General features: G+C 44.9%; 2 protein-coding genes across 2 annotated transcripts in view; one reads left to right on the top strand and one right to left on the bottom strand.

The window, feature by feature from the left end:
* The first annotated feature begins 89 nt into the window (after positions 1-89).
* On the top strand, positions 90-6748 carry ORC6 (origin recognition complex subunit 6). The gene is made up of 7 exons (XM_055341789.1): positions 90-620; positions 1372-1501; positions 3643-3806; positions 4036-4125; positions 4710-4822; positions 5277-5345; positions 6186-6748. Exons 1-7 carry the CDS (start codon positions 322-324, stop codon positions 6311-6313), a joined length of 993 nt encoding a protein of 330 aa, XP_055197764.1. The 5' UTR covers positions 90-321; the 3' UTR covers positions 6314-6748.
* A 3526-nt stretch (positions 6749-10274) lies between these two features.
* The window catches only part of MYLK3 (myosin light chain kinase 3), a 35678-nt gene continuing 28992 nt past the window's right edge, over positions 10275-16960 (bottom strand). The window contains exons 10-13 of the mRNA XM_055342116.1: positions 15262-15390; positions 14039-14191; positions 12954-13086; positions 10275-12001 (exon numbers count right to left, since the gene is read on the bottom strand). Coding sequence (XP_055198091.1) covers positions 11942-12001; positions 12954-13086; positions 14039-14191; positions 15262-15390 — 475 coding nt within the window. The 3' untranslated portion in view covers positions 10275-11941. The remainder of the gene's footprint in view (positions 12002-12953; positions 13087-14038; positions 14192-15261; positions 15391-16960) is intronic.

Below are 16960 nucleotides of genomic sequence, written 5' to 3'. Positions count from 1 at the left end.
GGGCTCCTGCCACTCTCCGTGTAGGGACGGACCTGAGCGCCGGCCAGTCCGTCCGCGGTGTGTGAGGGGGGCGGGCGGGGGCGGGGCAGCGGGGTATCTCTCGGCGGCAGGAAGTAAAGGCGTCGTCTGAGAGTTTGTTACGACGGGAGGAATGGAAGGAGAGGGCGCGGCCGTTCCAGCTTCCCCTGCCCGGGAGCGTGCAGCCGCGGTGCGCATGCGCGACAGGAAGACTGCTTGACGGTGGAGCGCTCTCAACTCCTGGTCCCCGCCAGTCCAGATGCAGCAGGGGGTGTGGCCTGGCTCCCGTCCCGGCCAATCCGGATGCAGCAGGGGGTGGGGCCTGGCTCCGTCCCAGCGGGGCCTGGCTCTGCCCCAGCCAATCCAGATGCAGTAGCGGGGGGGGGCCTGGGCCCCGGCCAATCCGGATGCAGCAGGGCTCCGTCCCAGCCAATCCGGATGCGGCAGGGGGTGGGGCCTGGCCCTCACTGGCAGGCGCGGGGTTTGCGCGCGGCTTTCGTCCGGTTGCCGCTGTTCGCGCGAGCTGGAGTTGGCGCCATGGCGTCAGGGCTGATGTCGTGTTTAGCCGCGCGCTTGGGCATCGCGGAGCCGGAGGTGCTGAGGTGGGTCTGGCGGCGGCGCCGGGGCGGTGAGGCTCTGCCCCCAGGAGCACCTCCCGCGGCGGCCGACGGGGACCCGCAGGACGGGGCGCTCGTAGACGTCGGTGGGAACCGCGTGCGGGGCGCCGCGCGGCCTGAGGGGAGTCGGGACCTGGGTGGTTCCGCGGAGCCTCCCGGCGGCTTGTGCGCGGCGGCGGACACCTGGCCGGGCGCCGCGGGGCGGAGGGGCGGGGGCGCGCCCTGCCGGCCGCTCTCGGCAGCGGCAGCCTCCTCAGGTTGACGGACGTGTGAGGCGGTCTCCGGCCTGAGCGGGGTGCGGGTGCGGGCTCGGGCTCGGGGGGCGAGAGGGGGCGTGAGGGGGCGGCCCGTGCGGGACGGGGTCGGAAACCCGGCTGTGGCGGCGGAAGGCCCCAGGCCGCCTCGCCCCCGGCAGTTTGGGTGCCGTTGGCTTCGAGGAACCGGCGGAAGGAAGCGACCTCGGGGGAGCTGGCAGCCTTCAGGGCGCCGCAGCGGAGGAACGAGAGCAGGTGCTTTTTGTTTCAAGAAACCGAGGAACTTAACTTTTGCCCTAAAGCGCTTGAGCTCGGTGGTGCCCGGGGTCAGGGCTGCTCCATCCCCCAGGACAGCGTCGTCCAACCCAAGGATGCAGGCTCCGTCCCACTCCGTGTAAGCCTGGCCGCGGCTGGGCCCCGAGTGCGGGCCTCCCCGCTGCCTCCGTCGTTCACCACAGCGAGCGTGTCGCCCTTATAACCAGGAAAGCAGAGGAGTACCTGCGACTGTCCCAGGTGAAGTGCGCTGGCCTGTCGGCACGCACCACGGAAACGAGCAGCGCGGTCATGTGCCTGGACCTCGCGGCGTCCTGCGGGAAGTGCCCCCTGGACAGAGTGAGTAGGTGCTGCCGGCCGGCCGCCGGCAACCTGCTGCAACGGTGAACTGTTTTTAAGAATTTTTTTGTTGGGGATCCCTGGGTGGCGCAGCGGTTTGGCACCTGCCTTTGGCCCAGGGCGCGATCCTGGAGACCCGGGATCGAATCCCACGTCGGGCTCCCGGTGCATGGAGCCTGCTTCTCCCTCTGCCTGTGCCTCTGCCTCTCTCTCTCTCTCTCTGTGACTATCATAAATAAAAAAATAAAAATTTATTTGTTTATTTGAGAGAGAGAGAAAGAGAGAGAACACGCAGGGGGCACAGAAGAGGAGGCTCCCCACTGAGCAAGGAGCCTGAAGTGGGGCTGGTCCCAGGACCCCGGGTTCATGACCTGAGTTCAAGGCAGATGCTTAACCCCCAGGTGCCCCAACATTGAAACTTAAGTATGCACTGTAATTTCTTTTTTGGACTAAACTCAGAACTCTTGTTTTATTTTTTTTTTAAGATTTTATTTATTTATTCATGAGAGAGACACACAGAGAGAGGCAGAGACGCAGAGAGAGAAGCAGGCTCCATGCAGGGAGCCCGACATGGGACTCGATCCCAGGACTCCAGCCAGGATCAGGCCCTGGGACAAAGGCAGACGCTTAACCTCTGAGCCACCCAGGCATCCCAGATCCCAGAACTCTTGTTTTAGAATTTTCTTGGCTATTGTCATGTGTGATTACTCTACATAAGCTTTAAAATCATTTTCAGAGTTGGCAGAAAATTCCATTTACCATCTAGTTTCCTTGGCCACTTCTTTCTTTACTCAAGACCATCTTTCATGTCGCTGCTAGCATCGTGCTAAAGCACATGCTTTGTTTTTTAATTTTTTTAAAAGATTTTATTCATGAGAGAGAGAGAGAGAGACACAGGCAGAGGGAGAAGCAGGCTCCACACAGGGAGCCCAACGTGGGACTCGATCCCAGGTCTCCAGAATCATGCCCTGGGCTGAAGGCAGTGCCAACCGTGGAGCCACCCGAGCTTCCCCAAATACACATGGGTTTTAAAGCATGCACTCTAGGGACCTCTGGGTGGTTCAGCGGTTTAGTGCCTGCCTTCGTTCGGCCCAGGGTGTGATCCTGGAGACTCAGGATCGCGTCCCACATCAGGCTCCCTGTGTAGAGCCTGCTTCTCCCTCTGCCTGTGTCTCTGCCTCTCTCTCTCTGTGTGTGTGTGTCTCTCATGAATAAAAATATTTTTTAAAAATATTTTGTATTTTTCTTCTAGCATCACAGTGGTTGAGAGCACAAGCTAAGGAGTCAGGAAGAGTTAGATGTTGAGACCAAATCTCAGTACCACCAGTTATTAGCTCCGAGCTTCCTCTCCTAATTCATAAAGTGGGGATAAGAGTATCCATTTCACTAGATTGTGAGGATTAAACCATATGTAGTACACTTAACAGTGCATATCACTTAATGATACACTCATTAAGTGGTGGCATTAAAAACCCCATTAGCTCCCAGTGGGTTGGCTCCCCATTAGTTCAAGCTTCTCTTGAACACTAACCTCAAGCTACACGATATATTTCCTTAACAGACCATGTACTTTAATGACTCACAGCTTTGTAAATACAACTATTTTTTTTTTCTTACCTGCATTTCTTTTCTGGCAAGCTCCAATTTGTCTTACATGACCCTGCCTTGCTGTTACATCCTTTCTGAAGCTTCTTTTGACTTTCTGTTAGAGTTGCTTTCCCTCTATTTGCCAGTTTCCCCCCCCCCCTCGTCCCTCCTCTACACATTCATCCTTCCCACCTCTACTCCGGATACTTCTTTATTTCCTTTTCCCAGCAATTTCCTCATTGGCACTTTCATTGAAAAACAGATGACCATGTATATATCTCTTGTGTTTTTATTCACAGCTTGGCTGTACTAACACTTGTTTTTTAAATTATCTGTGCTTATGCATTACTGTCTAGTGTGAACCCCTTGAGAGCAGAACTCAGCTCTGCCTAATATGATTACTGACTTTTGACTAAATGAGCTAAATGGTTAGCTAGACCCAGCCACTTGTCATAGAATTAATTGACTTACTAAACAAGTGTTTAAGGGCACCAATGTATAGAATGATTATCATTATAATTTTTATGATAAGTGCTTTTTTTTTTCTTTCAAAGGCTTATTTAATTAAACTTTCTGGCTTGAACAAGAAGATGTATCAGAGCTGTCTTAAATCCTTTGAGTGTTTACTGGGCCTGAAATCAAGTATTGGAATAAGAGACCTAGCAGTACAGTTTAGCTGTACAGAAGCAGTGAACATGGCTTCAAAGATATTGCAAAGGTATGAAACATAAAGAACCTTAATTAAAAATTTGTACTAAATTTATACTGATACATAAAGCAGAATTATCTATGTTCTATTTTCAGTCTTAAAAAAATAACTGATATGGTAAGGTGGCATAATGTATATCTCATGCATTTAAATAGCTTATAAATTCTGATTTATATTTTAAGTCTCTTTGAAATAATATTTTTTAACAAATAATTCTGCAAACACTGCTTTCCCTTAGCTATAAATCCAGTCTTCCACAAGCACAGCAGTTGGATCTCGACTTATCCAGGCCACTTTTCACTACTGCTGCATTACTTTCAGCATGCAAGTAAGTGTGCCTTTTAACATTGAGAAGAGTCCACAATTTCCAAATAGATTGCTCATTCTCAAAGAGGACTTCTAATTCAGTGATTTCAACTCAGAACATATTTTCCCATATAAATAATATTAGAAATAGTAGCCAAGTGACCAGATTCTGTTTATCCCACGATATAGCTGACAGTTTGGAACCACTGTTGCCAGAAGTTGAGCTGAAAGCAGATGCTCAGCCCCTGAGCCCCGCCTGGCATCCCTGAACTGAACATTTAAAAGTGCTATGATTGTCATTCAGCAAATCAGTAACATCTGAGATTCACAAAGAAAGGATTCTTTAAGGCACGAAGCACTAAAGCAAATGTCTTTTATGTGCCCCTTTTGTTATGTAACAAATCTCATATATATTTTTACTCAGTCCAATAAATAACTAGCTTTAAAAGGCAAATACACATAGTTATACCTAATAATATATGTTTGGACTAAAGGGAAAACTAAACAGTTGGGGCATGGGTAGAAAGGAAATAAGTTGATAATCTGGTTGGCCAGAGAAGATAACTATATTGGTCTTAAAAACTAATTTGTCAAATTCTTTTGCAGAATTCTAAAGCTAAAGGTGGATAAAAATAAAATGGTAGCTACATCTGGTGTAAAAAAGGCCATATTTGACCGACTATGTAAACAATTAGAGAAGATCGGGCAGCAAGCTGACAGTGAGTATTCATTCCATATTTCAAGAATGTGTCATTTGAAAATGTAAACCAGCTAGTAAACACCTAATGTTTTCCAACTTGCAAAATGGCTGCTTTCTGAATTTTGTATTTAATGTGGACCAGGTAAGTTGGTAGTGAGAAATTTTTTTGTTTTTCAGATAAAGTAGCTTAATAACTTTTAAAATACCCGTGATTTTATGACTCCATGCCTAAAAAATAGGTTTTTTGTTAACATGCTCCAGTTTGAATGCCAGCCTCCATATACATAAACTGGAACGGGAAAGATTCTTAGGTCTGACAAGAGAAACCAAGGGCAAGATTATTCACCTCCTTAACCTTGTATTTGGTCAGTCATGGTATCTAATTGTTTCTTGTGATCCCAAATAAGCCCAACTACTAAAATTAAGAATCAGAGAAAATTTAGCCCTGATGACACATTTTTTTTTCCCTGAAGGAGAGGCTGGAGATTCAGCTACTCCACCAAAGAAGAAAAAGAAGACAATGGCTGAGACTCCAGCAAGGGGTAAGGTGAACTAATACTGGACAGACTTTGAAATCAGTGCAATGGGATTAGTGTACAGTGGGTTTAATATGGTGACTAGTCCTGTGCTACTTGCCTGACAAGAGTCGGGTTTTTTTGTTTTTGCTTTTTGTTTTTTTTTTTTAAGATTTTATGTATTTAATCGTGAGAGACACACAGAGAGGCAGAGACACAGGCAGAGGGAGAAGCAGGCTCCCCACAAGGAGCCCGATGCGGGACTCGATCCCGGGAGCTGGCAGACTCTCAACCGCTGAGCCACGCAGGCATCCCAAGAGTCAGGTTTTAAATGAATCTGTACAATCGTTTGGTGAGACCAGTTTTCTAAGCAGTCATTTACAGAAGTAAACAAAAATAGCTTGTAAATATGAACACACCTGAAGCCAAAATGCTTAGGTTCAAATCCTGTATTATTTACCATCCACTGGCTCCATAACTTTAGGAAAGTCACTTAATTTCTGTAAATCTCAATTTCCTAATCTATAAAGTCGTGATTAATATTAGCAGCCACCTCATAGACTTGTGGTGAGAGTTGAATGACATGATGCTGTTGAAGTACTTGGTACAGTGCCTTGAAGCACAAGATGAGTGCTTGATAAACGCCAGCTACTTTCAGGGTGTTGTGGGGTGCTCGGAGGAGGAGAGAGCAAAAAGCTGATGTTAGCTGCTGGTTGCACCTTTCATTTCAGCATGATAATCCCTATTTTTTATTAATTAATTAGATACTTGAAACAAGTTTATTAACTACTTAGACACTTGAAACAAGTTGGCTTTTTTCTTGTCAGTGAAAGATTTTGAAACACTTTTGAAAATTTTCTCTCCCAGAAACAGAGAAGATAGTAGAGAGCCCACGTAAACTGCAAAAAGATGAAGATCTGACACAGGATTATGAAGAATGGAAAAGGAAAATTTTGGAAAATGCTGCCAAAGCACAAAAGGCTACAGCAGAGTGATTTCAGCTTCCAAACTGCTGTGGGCTGCAAACAGTACATCTGCCACCTCACTGAAGATGTGAGGGCTTTGGAATTTTGTTTCAACTATTATAACAAGGATCCTAAGACTGTTGCCTTAATAGCAAAGAAGCCAGCACTGGGGCTAAGCTCTTGGCGGCAGGCTGGCTGGTGACACGAGCAACAAATCCTTAGGTCAGGCACAGTGCCTGGTTGCCTTGACCTTGGCTCCCCACGGGTCTGCATTCCTACAAAATGGAATTGGAGCCATTTTGCTCTTTTGTTTATGCAGGAGACAGTTCCCTGTCCTATCCAGAATAAAATTCAGGCTGAATGGAGTCTTGGGGATTTTACTTAACATTTTTGTGTAAATTTTTTGGTTTGACTAAATCAATATGTGGTAAAGCCTAAGTTAATAAAATATTATTTTTGTATGCATTCATGTCACCCTTGTCATCAGTTTGGGGGAATCATTGCTATGCCAAAAGCTGTCTACTTTAGTAGAAAAAAGCCATATGCTGAACCATAGTACTCACCAAAGCAGACTCTGAAATCAGACTTCTGGCTTAAGACCCTGCTTAGCCACTTGCTACCTGTGAAACCTTGAACAAATTAATCAACTTCTTTATGCCTCTTCTCTAAGTAGGACTAAAAATGGTGTCACTTCATAGAATAATTTACAGGTATATCTGAACTGATACATGTAAAACATTTATTTAGCACAGTACCTGGTATAAACCAGTAAGTGTTTAGCAAATGTTAGACTGGAGAGAGAAATTCACATATAAATATCTCACGTGGTGAATTACACACTAGCCTAGTAAAAAGTCAGATGGACGAGGGTTATTTTCTTTGACATTCCCATACTGAAGAATGTAACCTTATTAAATACTCCTTATTTTGAAACTATAGGGAAGGGCCTTTGTGGAAAATAAGTTGCTAGCAGCTCTGAGGCATCATGCCAGGCATGATTTAATTTGATTGATTGATTGATTTATGATAGAGAGAGAGAGTGGCAGAGACACAGGAGGAGGGAGAAGCAGGCTCCATGCTGGGAGCCCGATGCGGGACTCGATCCCGGGACTCCAGGATCGCGCCCTGGGCCAAAGGCAGGCGCTAAACCGCTGAGCCACCCAGGGATCCCCTAGGCATGATTTTATTTTTTTTATTTTTTTATTTTTTTCCTAGGCATGATTTTAACTAAAATTAAGAATACATGGTCTAATTATTTCCATAAAGAATGTAGTAAAAAGACTACATCCAAATTTTAAAAACCTATTCAGAATGGTATCAGTAATACTAGTGGTTGCATTTTATCTGCTAGAAATAAGGCATGAGGGCAGCCTGGGTGGCTCAGCGGTTTAGCGCCGCCTTCAGCCCAGGGTCTGATCCTGGAGACCTGGGATCGAGTCCCACGTCAAGCTCCCTGCATGGAGCCTGCTTCTCCCTCTGCCTGTGTCTCTGCCCCTCTCTCTCTGTCTCTCTCCTCTGTATGTGTCTCTCATGAATAAATAAAATCTTTTAAAAAATTGGGGTGGTGGAGCGGGGATTACCTAAAGCAATCTTTCCAAGTGCCCTCCTAGGGCAGCAATTCTTTTGACAACAGTTTTCTAACATTTACATTCCCAGTGATGGATGCTTACTACCTAGTGAGTATGTTTCAGTACTATTGTAGAGATTTTGTGGAAGCTCTGTTCTTTAACACCTCATAGTATTTATTCAATTAACTGATTTGAAAAATTTATGAGAATTTTCAAATGTATAGAACAGTAAGGAGAACAGTATAATGAAACACTCTACCCAATAGTTAACAAAGATTGCTTAACTTACACTTGCTTAACTGTATTCATTTTTCCTGAAGTCATTTAACCTAGTCATGACCACATTACTATTATCATACCTCACAAAATTAAGAGTAATTCTATGTATTATTCTTTTTTTTAAGATTTATTTGAGAGAGAGAATGTCTCAAGCCGACTCCATGCTGAGTGTGGAGCCTGACACGGGGCTCAATCCCAGGACCCTGAGATCATGACATGGGCCAAAACCAAGAGTCCGATGCTTAGCTGACTGCATCACCCAGGCACCTCTGTAATTCTATGTATTATTAAATATAAAATTTAGAATTTATTTCCTTGAATGTCTCTAAAGTATCTTTATTGTTAGTTCATATCAGCATCAAAACAAGGTCCCCACTTGACATCGTATTGCTAATTTTTAATTATAAAAGCAATACATACTCGTAAAAAAAAAAAAATTCAGGGCGGCCCGGTGGCTCAGCAGTTTAGCGCCGCCTTCAGCCCAGGGTGTGATCCTGGGGACCCAGGGTCGAGTCCCACGTCGAGCTCCCTGCATGGAGCCTGCTTCTCCCTCTGCCTGTGTCTCTGCTTCTCTCTCTCTCTCTCATGAATAAATAAAATCTTTAAAAAAAAATTTCAAGTTAATCAGAAAGTTATAAAGTTAAAACTGGAATTCCCCTCTCCCCATCACCCATACTCCACACCCCATTGCTAAGTTTCTTGCATATCCTAGAAAATTTTAATTCATGTATAAGCATGTGTCCCTCCACAAATGGGATGATGCCAAATATATGTTCTATAATTTTCCTGTAATAAAGATGGCTGTCAGCGTATCTACATCTGTTTAATAGCTGCAAGGTATTTCCCTATATTGATGTGGCAAATTTTATTTAACAAAATTCTTACTAATAAGCATGTGAGATTGTTTTCATTCAGCTATTAGCAACAGTGCTACAGTAAACATTTTGCATAGATTTCTGTCCACTTGTTCAAGTATTGCTGAGAGATTTCTAGAAATGAAATTGCTGGGTGAAACTGTGGGTATGACTTTTATTTGGATATATGCCCATCGAAAGTGGAAGAATTCCATTTTTCCCACAAGCATGACAATCTAACAGGTGAAAAAAGTGGGTCCTGACTGCTTTTAGAGTTTCTCTGCCCAGCAGTTTCCAATGACTATTTATTCATTCAGATGGAGAATCCATTAGAAATAGTTGGTACCAGCACAGTTACAATCTAAAAATACCAGCAAAGTAGAGAACTGAAAATATCTGTAAATTTGAAGCTTTAAAATTTCAGATAAGGGAGGCTAAAATCCCATTACCTCTCTCTTGTGTGGGCTTGACCTAAACAAAGCCTTCGAGGGGACTCTTGGTGTGAGGACTGGGGGGGGGATTAAAATCTGGCAGGAAAAGGATTCTCTCTATATCTGCCTCCCAATATAGAAGCCATTAACCACATGTGGCTATTAAGCACTATTAAGCAATGTGGCTAATGCAACTGTAGGACCGGATTCCTATTTTTATTTAAATTAAATGTAAAAAATGGAAACCCAATTATTAGAAAACATTTGAGGTGTTTCAAACAACTTGAATATATTTTTCCACAGTAAGTTTCCTGAAATCTAAATCTAAACAAGCATGTTGATGAAAATCTACTGTCTGAATTGAAATGTATTTTTTTTTTTTAAGATTTTATTTATCTACTTGACAGATTTTGTGCACACACCAGCAGGGGGAGAAGTAGAGGGAGGGGTAGAAGCAGGCTCTCTGCTGAGTGGGGAGCCCCCTGCAGCACTCTCTCCAGGACCCAGGATCAGGACTTGAGCCAAGGCAGACTCAACTGAGTGAGCCACCCAGGCACCCCGAATTGAAATGTTTAAGTGTAAAATACCAGATTTTGGAGATTTGTATGAAAAAAAAAAGAATATAAAGTATCTCATTAATAGTTTTCATGTTGATCACCAATTGAAACAATGTTCTTGAACTTACTGTGTTAAATTATTGAAGTTAATTTTTACCAGATTTTTAAAGAGCTATTAGGAATCTTAAAATTGTGTATATGGCTCATATAATATTTCTGTCAGTGCTGCTCTAGATCAACGTAGCTACATTTTTCTGGGGGAGAAGATCCACAGCATTCCCAAGAGCCTGAAGTCCCAAAGGAGGTAAGAATCACAGTACCTGACACAATTATAAGGTAACCCCTCGGGCTCCTTCTGGAGGCTTGCTCATAAAACCTTTTCAGAGAAGTAACTCACTTTAAAATAAGGCATTTTACCAAGTCACTGTACTCTCCCATGAAGGGGAGGTTTTCAGCAGCCGTCTCCTCCAACGTCCATCCACTAGCTGGCCAGCTTGGAGCAAGGCCTAGATGTGGCGGTACTGAGAATCTTAGTTCCTAGCAAGGGTTAGCTTCCTGGAGAAAAGTTACAGTTTGGGAACTGTAGCAGCGGGATTCACCTCACCACCTTCTGCCTCCCTCCCACACCCGTGTCCTCTGCCAAAAAACAGCAGGAGGAGGGGGGTCTTTATTTGAACAAAAATCCTGAAAGGCTGTGAAACTATTGCATGGCTAATTAAAAACTGAAAGTAAAAAAAAACCAAAAAACTAAAAGTTTTAGTAAACTTAATTAAAAATAGTAGTTATACTATTAAGACTGTTGACTTGAGAAGTTCATGGGGATAGCACAAAAATCAGGTTAGAAGTGAGGAAATTAAAAGCATTCTTTACTTTCAAATAATGAAGTACTTCGTGTTATTCATTTTATAGGTCAGTTAACTGACAACATTGAAAGTGGTATATCCTTAATAAAGCAGCAGCAGAGCAGTTTATTGTCTCATGATGTATCATTGGCGTTTCTTTCAGCGGCACATCATTACACTTTTTTTTTAACATTTTTATTTATTTGTTCATGAGAGACAGAGAGAGAGAGAGAGGCAGAGACATAGGCAGAGGGAGAAGCAGGCTTCCTGCAGGAAGCCTGATGTGGGACTCAATCCTAAGACGCCGGGATCACGATCCGAGCTAACGGCAGACACTCAACCACTGAGCTACCCAGGCATCCCACATCATTACACTCTCTTTTCCATATTGCATATCAGTTCCAAACTTACTAGACCATAAGTTCATAACCAGGGAAGGGAGGTCGGGACCAAGACTACCAATGGCAGCACAGGGCCGATTAGGAGAAGGTGGGTGTGTGTAGATTTTAAAAGCACATTCAAAATGATCATTGTTCTGATTTAGCCATGAGAAGTGGTATATTTTGAAATTTCAAAGAATATTAAAGGATGCGTGGCTTCATTCTCAAAAGGAAGCGCAAGTTAAAACAAGTTTGGGGACCATTGCCCTAAATCCACATTGCTTTCCACAAGCGCAGGGTAGTACAATAAGATGTCAGCTCACACTTGAGCAAATCCAAGTTCTAAGAATTCTTTGTGCTGGAGGGAATAACACTGAATGTCCCTGTGTAATAGTCTACTGAGTTCTTCAATCAGAATAAGTCTAGACTTTAAACTGGGCTTATACGAAATCGAAGCTTTCCTACCTACCTAAATAAAGCATGCCTATGCTTATCACCCAAAGCAGGTATACTTGAAAAGTAAACACCGCATTTCAACTTAGTATGATCTCAGAAGGCAGAAAAAATGTTGTAGGTCACTTTCCTTACAGCCACTTTTCATCCATGAGGAAGGCAACAGCCATAACCTTCCTTTACAAATAAGTGGAATCAATATTAGTACAAGACTGGATTATCAAAAATCTTGAGTCATCACTTCACCACCAGTCTCAATAACTTCTGGACCCACGGGAACAGCAGAGTTGAGAATTAGGGACAAGTTGGAAATTTCCTTAGCCTGTTGGCAGCAGTCACCACATAGAAATGTTTCTTGTTAAGGAGAGAAAAAGAGAAGAAAAAAATATACTTTTAGACCAATTGCTTTAAGAAGAAACAATAAAAGGACTTAAGCAAGTTTAGCCACTTGGGATTATTCAAAGATGAGGATCTAATGGAGAAAACAACTTTGTGGCAAAGTTCTAGTGGAATTGCCACACAACTTTGAGGCATCCTGGAGTGAGTATGAAGTGAGAGAATATGGTATCCTGTCCTTTTCACGTGAAAAATGGAGCCCACTGGAACACTGGTTTTCAAATTGTGGCTCACAGTCTACCAGTGGGTCATGAAGTCAAATTGGTGGGTCATGACCAGCACTTTTTTGAATGAAAACAAATATCAATAGAATAGAAGATACCTGAGTGCATCGCACTCCATTTAGCAAAAGTTAGGGTATTTTTATTCCGTATGGATATGTATGTATACTGGATCTCTCTAGGTCAGGGCTTTTGTTTCTGTTTTTATTTGTTTCTGTTTTTTAGTGAGGATCCGAGTTGATATCAAAATGTTGGAAAGCCACTTTCCTGGAGGACAGATGTTTCTGAGACAGATTTTATGTCCATGGTATCAAAGAGTTCTGTTTGTAAACAAAATTACAAAGCTTTAGAAACTTAGTATGGTTTTCCCAGCTCCTGTTTCTGAAACATGAAGAAATCAGACCTCAGGCTGCAGGCAGGAAGTTCCAAGCACTCCACTACTATTGTCGTTGAGAACATATGCTCAGACTTGAGTCTGTCATTACAAGTGTCCACCCAAGTATGAACTTTTATGCCAGTTGGTTTTGGTCAATGGCATTTATAATCAATAAAACAGGTTTTGACATAAGACATTCTTTTTTCCTCTAAACAATTTTTCTATTTAGAATGAAAATGTAAGTAAAAGCTACATTTCTTTCAAAGGACACATTAAAAAGACAAATGCTACCTTTCCTAGGAAAAAAAGATACCTTCCATTTCCTCTGAGCCATGTATTTCTGCAGTAGTAATTGGGATTTGAGACGAACTTTGGATTTTGAAGCTTTGGCAGGCAAATTATTCAACCACTCATGTTTCAGGCACTGTGTGGCACTCATCCTGCAGCTGTGAAATCAAACAGAAGTTGGAACTTTTAGTTAGGGTTGCCTTTTCGGGTTGTCCAGAAGTTGGTTCAGCCTGGAAGGAAGCCTGAGTCAGTGGAGCGGATTAATCATTCGGGCAGATCCATGCCACATACTGAAAAGGAACTCTTCATATCTAAAATTCTCCTCCTTAGAAGTACAAGCACGAGATCAGCAAAATGCTCCCTGCCCTCTACAGAGGGAATGTATCTCGGTGATTAATCACCTTCCCGGAGAGAGCTGGGGAATCAGGACAGGGAGTAGGAAGGCCAGCCGAGCCTGGAAATGCTCTTAAGAAAAGAACAAAACCTTGAAAGAACATGAACCTTGAAAGAAGCTTGTCTCTCGTTCCAGAGAAAAATGTCAGTTTCGTTCATCTAAATTAAAAATACGTTTCCTCCCATGACTTTTCACAATCAGAAAGAATGAAATAGTAAAGGCCAGGGAACTATGGGCTGTCTCAGAGCCCAGGCTCTTGGGCCTCACCCTGGGCCATTTGCAAGTATTTATGTCTGATGAGTACCAGAAAACTCCATGGTTCCACCCATGGCTTTGATATGGCTGCTGAAAACTAAGTAGGCCTTCGTAATCAACAAATGAGGTTTTCTGGCCTTTATTCTGGGGAATAATATCTGCATATCTCAGCTTTTATTCAACATTAACCTATTAAAAGTGATAACTTGGTAATAGCACTAATTTATATACATGGTCCTTTCTAAAACTCTATCAAGAGTTTATGCTCCTAAATTGTTTATTTTACAGTTGATTTCTTTCATCTCTCTTCCTGCTAATTTTTTTGCTCCAAAGAGGTAGCAGACTAAGAAATCTTGGACACAACTGGTCCAGAGGAAGCCCAGCACCAGCCCGCTCTTGACAGCACCCAGATGGGCGGTTACCATCAAAATGGTTTGCGCCTGATGAGCAACGAAGGGTACCTCTTCTCTTTGACGAGCAGGCGGGAAACAAAGTCCTTGGCCTCCTCCGACAGCCCTTCAAAGGTGTCAGCATCAAAATCCCAGCTACAGTTCACAATGAAATTCATGGTCTCTGCATCTGTTTCCCCTAGAAACGGGGACAAACCGCTGAGTCTACAGAAGAGGGAGAGGACCGTCAGTGCGCAGAGCCGCATCTGCCGACACGCAGCAACGGGAGAGAGGTCTTCCCAAGGTCAAGTAGCGTTAACCAGAACCAAGAGGGTTCAAAAGAAAATCACCCCCCGGAGATAGTCCAGAGGGTTCTGCTAGGGGAGGAGGTGGCAGGACTGAAAATTTGGAGGCATGAAAAGTGTCTGGATAAACCCCCAGTTGTGCTCACCTACTTGGCTTTTAGCCTGAAGTGGAGGATAAATTGAGACCCAGTCCAGACTGTCCATTTATCAGGTACATCCTGACTTACACATACCCTACAAGTCTCTGAGACAGCCTGGCTAGCTTCACCCCCAGCCCAGGCCACGGGACCAAAGGAAAACTGGTGCATTAGCCTGTCTGGAGTGAGCGCAGAGAGACAGGACTCTACCTGCTGCCTTGGGCCTCAAACTTCCCCCTCCCGAGGCAGCACACACGTATGGGGGTGCGGCCCGGGAGCAAAGTACATGCCTTGACAGGGCTTCTGAGGCAAAGCCAAGGGAGGTCACACATCTCCCCTCGGGGCACCCCAACTCTGCTTCCTCGGTCTGGAGAAAGCAGGGGGCACGGGGCAGGGGGAACAGCTTAGTAGAAGACACCCCAGCCAGTGTCCTGCCCGGCCCACCCTCCCCGTCCTGCTCTGGTGAACTCCAGCCCCACCTGTGCCGCAGCAACTGCAGGCCCACCCAGAAGTTTCAGGGAACCAGTGCCCCCAGGAATCAGCTCAGTGACCGCTAAGAGTTGGTGTGTAAATGCCCTAAGTCCCGCCCCTGCTCAGAAAAAATGACGGAGGGGCTGCTCCTCAGTGGGTCCCAGACATCCCCAGCAGGATGAACTCCAGGTGCCCACAGAGTGACTCAGCAGTCGTGCTTTACTGGGGTCTTCCTCCGTCTCGTGTCCCTAATCCTCTGCTGGTGTTTCCTGGGAACATCTCTCAAATAAGACTCACACTCAACCCTCTGCTGCTCCTAAGGAGACCCAAGCCAAGACCGCCGGCCCCGGACCCCCTGGGAGCCAGGCTCCCGGGCACTCACAGCATGTAGGTAATGACCCCCAAGCTCCACATGTCCGTCGGGAAGGACACAAATTCATAGTTGACAACTTCCGGGGCCAGGAACTCTGGAGTGCCGAAGTTCACCTTCAGCTTTTCCCGAGGCTTGTACCTGGGGAAGAAAGGGTCCAGAGGACCGTGGGCCGAGCCCCGAGAGACGGTGTAGAGGCTGGGACGACTTCAGGCAGGAGCCCGACGTTCCCAGACTCCCGTCTGCCGTGTTGGCTGGACCTCGCCTCCCACCACACCACCCAGTGCTTTCCTGGGTCATCATACCCCCCGGCCCCAACTCTAGATGTTCCTGAGTCCCTGGGGAGAATCAGAAAAGCACGGTCCTCTTCCTCCAAGCAATTACAGTGTGAAAAGGAGAGACGATCAGTATGTCTCCTTGAGCTTGCTGCCGTGTGAACAAGCGCAGACACACCGACAGCAGCTGTCCGTGGAGGGCTGCCCTCCTGGCACGAGTGTTTGGTGAGTACTAGAAAAAGTAACCATGCAACTATGATGACCGCTCCTCATCAGGAAAGCACAGATGAAAACCACAAAGACACACTGCACATCGTGACTGCTATAAAACAACCAACCAAACAAAAGAACAGAAAGTAGCAAGAGTTGGCTAGGATGTGGAGAATTGGAACCCTGGCCAGTGGGAATGTAATGTGGTGCCATCACTATGGAGAACAGTGTGGCAGGACCTCAAAAAAATGAAAAATAGGACTACCACGTGATCCAGCAATCCCGCGTCTGGTGTATATCCAAAAGAATTGAGAGCAGAATCTTGAGGAGATATTTATACTCCCACGTTCACGGCACTATTCACAGTAGCCAGATGGAGGAAGTAACTCAAGGAAGAGTCTATCGATGGATGATCGCACAAGTAAAACGTGGTAGATACATCCCGTGGACTATCGCCCAGCCCTACACGGGGCAGTTCTGGCACACGCCGTCATTCGGGTGAGCCCCCGGGACCTTATGCTGAGCAAAAGAAGTCAGCGGCAAAGAGACAAATACTGTATGGTTCCACTTTGATAAGGTACAAAGACAGAGACAGAGGGTAGAAGGGTGATTTCCAGGGGCTGGAGGCAGGAGGAAACCGAGCGGTTACTGTTTAACAGGTACAGAATTTCAGTTTTGCAAGATGAAAAGAGTTCTGGAGATTGGTTGCACAACAATGAATTCATTTAAAAATGGTCGAGATGGTAAGTTTTATGTGTATTTTACACAATTACAAAAAGAAAGAGAATTATAAAAAAGGTTCTAGACAGGACGATTAGTAAAGGCTAGAAAGAGAACTGATGGCTGAGTGAGAAAGGGGGCGGTCAAAGGTGGTCTTTAGAACTTCTAGACTTTTAGAATGCCTTTAGTTAAAATTTAATGGGCAACGACCAAGATGTCCTTTGGTAGGTGAGTGGATAAATAAGCTGTGGTATATCCAGACAATGGAATAATATTTAATGCTAAAAAGAAATGAATTGGGGATCCCTGGATTTCTCAGCGGTTTAGCGCCTGCCTTTGGCCCAGGGCGCAATCCTGGAGTCCCAGGATCGAGTCCCGCGTCGGGCTCCCGGCATGGAGCCTGCTTCTCCCTCCTCCTGTGTCTCTGCCTCTCTCTGTCTCTCATGAATAAATAAATAAAACCTTAAAAAATAAAATAAAATAAAAAGAAATGAATTATCAAGCTA

This window comes from Nyctereutes procyonoides, unplaced genomic scaffold (genome assembly GCF_905146905.1).
Source record: "Nyctereutes procyonoides isolate TBG_1078 unplaced genomic scaffold, NYPRO_anot_genome, whole genome shotgun sequence".
Taxonomy (NCBI): Eukaryota; Metazoa; Chordata; class Mammalia; order Carnivora; family Canidae; genus Nyctereutes; species Nyctereutes procyonoides.
The sequence above is the reverse complement of the archived record's forward strand: the minus strand, read 5'-3'. Positions and strand labels throughout refer to the sequence as shown.

Bases quoted from the DNA above. Each gene is read 5' to 3' on its own strand.
- ORC6 (XM_055341789.1), top strand. From the start codon at position 322: ATGCAGCAGGGGGTGGGGCCTGGCTCCGTCCCAGCGGGGCCTGGCTCT. The intron at 1,502-3,642 runs GTGAGTAGGTGC...TTTCTTTCAAAG, and splicing joins GGAAGTGCCCCCTGGACAGA to GCTTATTTAATTAAACTTTC. The intron at 3,807-4,035 runs GTATGAAACATA...GCTTTCCCTTAG, and splicing joins GCTTCAAAGATATTGCAAAG to CTATAAATCCAGTCTTCCAC.